At 38.2% G+C, this 9006-nt stretch overlaps 1 pseudogene and 1 gene segment (V, D, J or C); both read right to left on the reverse strand.

The window, feature by feature from the left end:
• Nucleotides 1–321: 321 nt before the first annotated feature.
• LOC126015899 (immunoglobulin heavy variable 1-3-like) lies at nucleotides 322–1780 on the reverse strand (annotated as a pseudogene).
• Nucleotides 1781–7760: 5980 nt separating this feature from the next.
• LOC126015734 (immunoglobulin heavy variable 1-3-like) lies at nucleotides 7761–8199 on the reverse strand. The segment is given in 2 exon segments: nucleotides 7761–8074; nucleotides 8154–8199. Coding segments are annotated over 2 exon segments (360 nt in total).
• Nucleotides 8200–9006: the final 807 nt, after the last annotated feature.

Raw genomic sequence — 9006 nt, forward strand, 5'->3', positions numbered from 1 at the left:
GGGGCCGGTGAGGTGACGCTAAAGGTAAGGTGTCTGCCTGCAAGCGCTAGCCAAGAAGGAACGCAGTTCGATCCCCCAGCGTCTCATATGGTCCCCCCACAACAGGGGAAATTTCTTTTTTTTAACAGGGGCAATTTCTGAGTGCTTAGCCAGGAGTAACCCCTGAGCATCAAACAGGTGTGGCACAAAAAAAAAACAAAAAAAATTTTTCTGGTGATAAAAAAGTTTGATAGTGTTCTCTTGTATCTCACCATTTTTAATTTCTTATTTGAAGACATCATGTTTGAGATGATAGGTTTCCAGCATGGAGTCAGAGCTATGTCAAGCAGATTGAGCATTTAACTTATCAAACCTGGTTGACACCTCACTCCCCATGGTGTATCCAAAGTCCACAGCAGTAAATAACACTGTGTCCACCTTCAAAAAAAAATAACATAAAAAACTTCACTTAATGCAAAATTCCAGCTCAAGATTATAGAGATGCAGATATGCTCATTGAGCAGTGCTCCACAAATACAGCAGGAGATGATCTTGCCAACACTGAGAACTGATATCAGAGAAAAGAACTTCTTGCTATTACACAGAATTTATAAGAATGTGCAAAGATATAACCCCAAATATGCCCAAATTTCACAAAACTGTGATAGAAATATCACTGATCCAAATTTAAGTTGCAAATACACTGACTTTGCTATGTGGATGCCAGAACTAAAAGGATCAGCTCCATTTTACAAATAGCGGTGCTCAAAGAAGATATTTCAGAGCAAGTATCTCTCCCAAATTCACAATAACAGGAAGAACTAAAAAACTCACATCTTCACATGTGCCCCAATTGTAATTAGCCTATATTTCACACATTTCTGGGATTTCCTGCCTCATTTTTTGACATAAGTGGAAATAAAACTAAAAAATTTAAACATCGTTCTTCATTTAATTGCTTTTTCTCAAGAACAAGGTTACAATAATATTTGTATAAACATTGAGTAAACAATGAAAAGTTGGTGCCACTAAGGAAAGACCTATAGTGCTAGAACATGAATCACACATGATATAATTACATGTGGTTCTTCTGTAGCAACTGGAAATCTCCAGCTGATAATCCTGAGGAAAAATAGTAAAAATACAGGAGTCTAGGAGAATACTGTGCTTGTTCTATTGGTCATTGCTTAATGATAAAGGGATAAACTGATATTTTCAAATGAATTCTGAGCCTGGAGTCTCCTTCTAAATCTCAGAAACCTGACTCTGCAGGCAGAAGTTAAGAGCCTAAGCTTTCCTGTAATCTCTTCACCCAGCACAGCTTCCTCTTCCTCAGGTTTCTGACACAGTCAGGATGTGTATTGTCATGCGATGTGTCTCACACAGAAATAAGTGCTTGTGTCCTCAGGCGTCAAATTCCTCATTTCCATGTAGGCTGTGCTGGTGGACTTATCTGCAGTGAGGGTGACTCTGCCCTGGAATTTCTGTGCATATCCTGTATCACTATTACCAGGGTAAATCCATCCCATCCACTCAAGCCCTTGTCCAGGGCGCTGCTGCACCCAGTGCATAGTGTAGCTTGTGAAGCTGTATCCGGATGCCTGGCAGGAGATCTTCACTGATGTCGCAGGTTTCCTCAACTCAGACCCAGACTGCACCAGCTTCTGGGAGTCCACACCTGTGGGCAGAGATTGGATTGGAAGGACTTCCCTGAAACTGCCTAGTTCCCATCTCAGTCCAGGGACTGGGACCTTTACCTGTGGCCACTGTGAACAGGAAAAATATTCCATATCCAATCCATGCTGAGGGCTGTGCTCACACATCCAAGTTAGTGAATAAAACTGTATACTTGTGATATCCTTACACACAAACTTTTCTGTATTTATTTCAATAGGCAAGAGTGTATTTGCATATTCATAAGGTAGAATAATCATAATTAAATCCTAGTCCAATATATAGAAAAAGCAAAGGGCTTCTTCTCTCTTAGGCTTAACTCTCAAGGGTGTGAAGACTAATATTTAGAGGTCATAAGCCCACAGCCTGTCATTCACTCTGCAGTAGAGAAATTCCTACTGGATATTAGAGAGACAGGGCATGCTACTCTCAAACAACCATCAGACAAGCCCTGCATCTTCACTTCCTCGGGCTTTATTATCAGTAATTTGATATAGATATTTTGGATTCACTCTTTTTATTTTTATGTTAAATCTTCAGGAGATATGAAGATTCAAGGTTCCCACAACTTTCTCTTCACAAGTGCTCATTTACCAACAAAAATTTCCTCATTAGTCCTCCCATACCAGCCTCCATAGACTGCCTTATGGCAGACACGTTCTCTTTCTCCTTCTCTCTCTCTCTCTGTGTATGTATGTATATATATATATATATATTGCTTTCCCTCTCATCTCCCCATTTTCCATGTTCAGTACAATGATTTGCAACTCTTCCTGAGATTAATCATGCATATCTCTTTATTTACTTTCAATTATCATTTGTTGACCATAAACCTTTCCTATATTATTGTCATAGTGTTCCTTTCTCTGTCTAAACATATTTTATTATTTGTTGTTATTATTCTATTATTTATATTATCTATTGTTTCTATTATCTGTTATTATCATATTATGAGTTTTTATATCCCTTATGAATGTAATTTCTAATACTGCTGTCTCCTTCTGACTCATTTCACTTAGCATGATGCTACACATCTATCTATTTATACATAAATTTTATTAATTCATTTTTTCTAACAGCTACATATTATTCATTCTCTATGTATCTACCATAGTTTCGTTATCCACTCATCTGTTCTGGGGCACTTGGGTTGTTTCAAGTTCTGGTCAATGTGGATATGCTATAAAAAATCATACTAGAGCAAATGCCTCTTTGTGTTGTATTTTGGAATCCTTAGACAATACTTCTAGGAGCAGTATATCTGGATTGAATAGGAGTTAATTTCTTAATTTTGGGGCATAGTCCATTTTGTCTAGTTCCAAAATCATTAGTTTGGTCGACATTCCCACTAGCAGTGAAAGAGGGGTTTTAATTTTGATTTTATCCTTTTAATTCATTAAATTTATTTCCTGTTTTTTTACTTTTCAGATATGCAAATAGCCTAGAAACATTTTCAGAGTATTCATAAATTTATTTTGTTGTTAAATTCTTTAACAGAATAATGTATTTTGAAAAAACTCTGATGACAATCAATAATTCCTTCACTGGTGATTTTATCAGTTATTTTCTTTTGAAAGTAGGAAAAACCAAAACTTAAGAAAAACTCGTAGGTCTCTAAATATACACCTAATATAGCTTGGATTGGTATGACTACAGCACCCCCTGCTGCCCAGAACTCCCAGCTATGAGGCTTTTGTTTGGGTTCCCAGCACTGCCACACTCATACCTCCTGTTGGGTCTTGACCTGCTTTCAGTCTCTGAGAGCTGTGTACCATAAGGACCTGAATTCAGAATGCATTTCACACACTGCTCTTCTTTTAAATTATATTTAACTATAGTGTTCCCATGGTGTTAACATTATTGGGTTTATATACATGCACTGTCAGAATACAGCCAATTTATACCCCAAAATAAAGGTGTTCCCTGGCCAACCTGGATAGAAACTTTTCTCTCTCTTCACCTTTCTGCACCTCGTGAATTTTGTACTAGTTTAATCAAGAAATAGCAGTTCTGACTTGGGGGCTCTTTCAGAAACACCACAAGGAGATTCTTTCCTGAATGACTTGGTTTATTAATCCTTCACCACTACCATGCTTATTCAGGTCATCTCTTGAGGGGTTAGAAATACAGTTCTTGGGGTGAATCTCACAATTTGTAGATTTTATTTTACAATACACCTCCATCCCATTGTACCTAAGACATTCTGTCACTTTCCTTATGCATCTATTAACACAGCAATCAATCCTACTGCTTTCTCTCTATGACTTGGTAATATCCATTTTTTCCATTATTGTGTTCAATTCATTGAATTCTTTATAGCACTGTAATCACAAAACTATTCATTGTTTCTTTTGAGTACAATGTTTCAGCACCAAGCCCATGCACACCTTCCTCCACCAATATTCTAAAAGTCCATACCATTCCTCCCCCATTACAATGTAGCATCTTAAGAAACATCTTTCAAAGTTTGGTTGTTAACATTTTGGATCTCAATGTCAAATTCATGGTTTAGATAATTAGTTCTGTTCTTCCTTAACACCACCTGTGATCCAAAATCCCTTAGAACCTTGTTCTCCATAATCTCACATATGTTGTTTTTGTTTGTTTATTTGTTTGTTTTTGGTTTTTTTTTTTTCATTCATACCCAGCAGCACTCAGGGGATACACCTGAAATCGATCCTGGCAGGTATGGTGGACCATATGGGATTCTGGGATTCAAACCACTGTCCTTCTGCATGAAAGGCAAATTCCCTACCTCCATGCTATCACTACAGCCCCATACATATGTGTTTCTTGTGGTTCTCCTTCTCCCCTTTCTTTTCTTCTCAATAGACTCTGGGGCAAGGATCTTCTAGACCAGTGTTTTTCAACCAATATTTTTTTTGCAAAGGCACAATCTTTTTATGAAAAAAAATCACGAGGTACACTACAATTAGAAAATGTTAAAAAAAGACGCCTGCCCAGAGGGGCCCAACTGTGAAAAACTGTGAGTGCTGCCTGTGTGTGTCTGTCTACTGTCCTGTTGAGTGAAACTCTTGGGAGTGGCCTAAAAGAGGCTCCAGAAAACTGACTCTCCCAGACGCCAATTCCAGGGCAGGACTCCATAATGTGAAAACCAGCTAGATTTTGCATCTTTATATCACTTTATTTTTGAGTTTTGTGAAGGGGGGTTTAATTTTTTTATTTAATAATTTTTATTTTGACCAAAGTGAATTACAAATCATTCACAGTATTATTTAATTTACATAGTGACATTGAATCAGGGGCATTCCCACCACCAATGTTTTCCTCCCTCCATCCCTGTTCCAAACATGCTTCTCATATCCACCTAATTTGCCCCCCCCCCCCGTTCTGCTAGAATAAGTGGTCCCTTCTGTGTCTAGCTTGTTGTAGATTGCGATTCGATTCTGTTGTCATTGGATTTGGACTTGGTGTTTAAGTCTGATCATTTTTTTTATTTTTACTCTATGCTCTATGCCTGTTTAGTTTTGGTACCATCCATTATTTCCCCCTCAATATATGAGGCAGAATAAGATTATTCAAGTTATGTGGTTCTGTTTGAAGGGAAGAAAAAAAGGGGTGGGGGAATCAAACAAACAAAACCTAGAGGAGTCCATCTAGAGGTTATAAATATCAATTTAAGAGCAGAGAGAGAAAATAGAAAGAAAAACATAACAAAAATACAAAAAAGGAAAAAAACATCTAATCCCATCAAAAAATGGGGAGAAGAAATGGACAGAAACTTTGACAAAGAAGAAATACAAATGGCCAAAAGACACATGAAAAAAATGCTCCACATCACTAATCATCAGGAAGATGCAAATCAAAACAACGATGAGATACCACCACAGAGAATGGCACACATCACAAAGAATGAGAATAAACAGTGTTGGCGAGGCTGTGGAGAGAAAGGAACTCTTATCCACTGCTGGTGGGAATGCCGTCTAGTTCAACCTTTATGGAAAGCGATATGGAGATTCCTCCAAAAACTAGAAATTGAGCTCCCATAGGATCCAGCTATACCACTCCTAGGAATATACCCTAGGAACACAAAAATACAATACAAAAATCCCCTTCGTTACACCTATATTCATTGCAGCACTATTTACCATAGCAAGACTCTGGAAACAACCAAGATGCCCTTCAACAAACAAATGGCTTAAGAAACTGTGGTACATGTACACAATGAAATATTATGCAGCTGTCAGGAGAGATGAAGTCATGAACTTTTCCTATACATGGATGTACACAGAATCTATTTTGCTGAGTGAAATATGTAAGAGAGAGAGAAAAACACAGAATGGTCTCACTCATCTATGGGTTTTAAGAAAAATGAAAGACATTCTTGCAATTATAATTTTCAGACACAAAAGAGAAAAGAGCTGGAAGTTACAGCTCACCTCAGGAAGCTCACCACAAAGAGTTATGAGTTTAGTTAGAGAAATAACTACATTTTGAACTGTCCTAATAATGAGAATGTATGAGGAAAATGGAAAGCCTGTTTAGAGTACAGATGTGGGTCAGGTGGGAAGGAGGGAGATTTGGGACATTGGTGATGGTAATGTTGCACAGTGATGTGTTGGAGACTGTTTGGAATGATTAAAAAGCACTCTCACTAAACAAAATGAAGTTTCTGAAAGTCTTAGCCAAAGTGCTCACAAGCTGCATGTGGCCTTCCTTGCCCTTGGACCCAAAGAAATAGAAATAGCCTAGAGCTAGGGAGTTACTAGGCTCCAAGATGTCCTTGTAAAGACAGGGGTCAGAAGGCCCAAGCTGAGATTAGATTTTGTACTTTGTTGCTCAAAAATAATGTAAATCTCTTGACTGATGATAATCTTATTAACCTTGGAAAATCAAGATGTTCCCGTGGAAAATTACAGCAATTCCTACTGTTCCCCACCCCTACTCTCTCTGTTTTGCATTGTCTATAAAAGGTCTAATTTTTCTTTTATTAAACGGACTCCTGATTGGATCCTCTTCTCGAGTCTCATTATTTCCCAGTCCCTCTTCTATTTCAGGCCGAATTCTTCTTCGAGAATTGCGAATTACTGACGTGGTCCCCAGCTTTACCCGCTGGTCGGGGTCTTTGGAAGACCATAGTGATGGGTGGTGTTCTTTACATGACTGAAACCCAAACACAATAATGTATATAATCAAGGTGTTTAAATAAAATATAAAAAATATGTTCAAAGATATAACTTCAAATATGCCTGTATTTCACACATCTGTGATAGAAATATCACTGATTCAAATTTAGTTGCAGATACACTGACTTTGCTTTATGGATCCCAGAATTGAAAGGTTCAATTCCATGTTACAAATAGGGATGCTCAACGAAAACAGTTCTGAGCAAGTAACTCTCCAATGTCACAATAACAGGAAGAACTAAATAAAGTGACATCCTCACATGTATCCCAAGTTTAATTTACCTATTTTCTCACATTTCTGGTTTATCCTGCCTTGTTTTTTACATAAGAAAAAATAAAATGGAATATTGTCTTTATTTAATTGCTTTTCTTCAAGACCAAGTTTTAAAAAATGTTTGTATAATCATGTGTAAATGGAAATAAGTCGGTGCTTGCTAAAAAATGATCTAAAATGACAAGGCCAGAGAGATAGCATGGAGGTAAGGCATTTCCTTTGCATACAGAAAGTCAGTGGTTCGAATCCCAGGATCCCATGTGGTCCCTGGAGCCAGCCAGGAGCGATTTCTGAATGTAGAGCCAGGAGTAAACCCTGAGCACTGCCAGGTGTGACCCAAAAAAAAAGAAAAGAAAAAAAGAATCTATGGTGCAAGAGCATGCAATCACACATGACATAAGTACATGTGATTCTTCTGTTAGCAACTGGAAACCTCCAGCAGACGGTCTTGAAGAAAAATACTAAGAATACAGGAGTCTAGGAGAATTGTCTTTCTTTTGGTTATTGCTTAATGATAAAGGGTTATACTGAGACGTTCAAATGAATGCTGAGTCTGAAACCTCCTTCTAAATCTCAGAAACGTGATTCTGCAGGAAGAAGTTAAGAGGCCTAAGCATTCCTCTAATCTCTTCAATCAGCACAGCTGCCTCTTCCTCAGGTTTCTGACACAGTCAGGATGTGGGTTGTCACACTGTGTCTCTCGCACAGAAATATGTGCCTGTGTCCTCAGGGCTCAGATTTCTCATTTCCATGTAGGCTGTGCTGGTGGACTTGTCTGCAGTGAGGGTGAGTCTGCCCTGAAACTTCTTTGAATAGCTTGTACGACCATTATCAGGGTAAATCCATCCCATCCACTCAAGCCCTTGTCCAGGGCGCTGCTGCACCCAGTGCATAGTGTAGCTTGTGAAGCTGTATCCAGATGCCTGGCAGGAGATCTTCACTGATGTCCCAGGTTTCTTCAACTCGGGCCCAGACTGCACCAGCTTCTGGGAGTCCACACCTGTGGGCAGAGATTGGATTGGAAGGACTTCCCTGACTTGTCCTGGTTCCCTTCTCATTCCAGGGACTGGGACTCTTACCTGTGGCCACGGTGAGCAGGAAGAGGATTTTCAATACCCATTCCATGCTGAGGACTATGCTCACACAGCCGCGTTAGTGTGAAGAGCTGTATACTTGTGATATCCTTACATGCAAACTTTTCTGTATTTATTTCAATAGCAGAAGTATATTTGCATATTCATAAGAGACAATATTCATAGATAAATCCTAGTCCAATATATAGAAGAAGGAAATGATTTACTTAAGGTGTGAAAACTACTATTTTGAGGTCATGAGCCCACACACTGTCCTTAATTCTGCTGTAGAGAATTCCTACTGGATATTAGACAGACATGGCATGCTACTATCAAAAAACCTTCAGAGAAGCCCCATATCTTCACTTCCTTGGGCTTTGCTAATAGAAATTGATGCAGATATGTTTAAATAACTCTTTTTTTAATTTTTATGTGTTTTTCTATTAAATCCTCATGAGATAAAGATTAAAAAATATAATTGTGTGTCAATCATACAAAGTTCCCACAACTTTTCTGTTCACAATTGTTCATTTACCACCCAAAATTTCTCTCATTAGTCCTCCCCTTTTAGCATCCATAGCCTCCTTTTCTGACAGACACATTTTCTTTCTTCTCTGTCTCTATATATAGCATTTCCTCTCATCTGACCCCATTTTTCCTCTTCAGTATCATGGTTTGCAACACTGTTCCTGAAGGTAACAATGCATATCTCTTTATTTCCTTTCAGTTATAATTTGTTGACCATGAGCTTTTCCTATATTATTGACATAGTGTTCAAACTGTCTAAACTGTACCCCCTTCATTTCTATTAACTGCTATTATTCTCATACTATGAGTTTCTTATAGCCCATGAGTGTAA

The sequence above is a fragment of the Suncus etruscus genome, chromosome 8 (assembly GCF_024139225.1).
Source record: "Suncus etruscus isolate mSunEtr1 chromosome 8, mSunEtr1.pri.cur, whole genome shotgun sequence".
In the NCBI taxonomy this organism is placed as follows: domain Eukaryota; kingdom Metazoa; phylum Chordata; class Mammalia; order Eulipotyphla; family Soricidae; genus Suncus; species Suncus etruscus.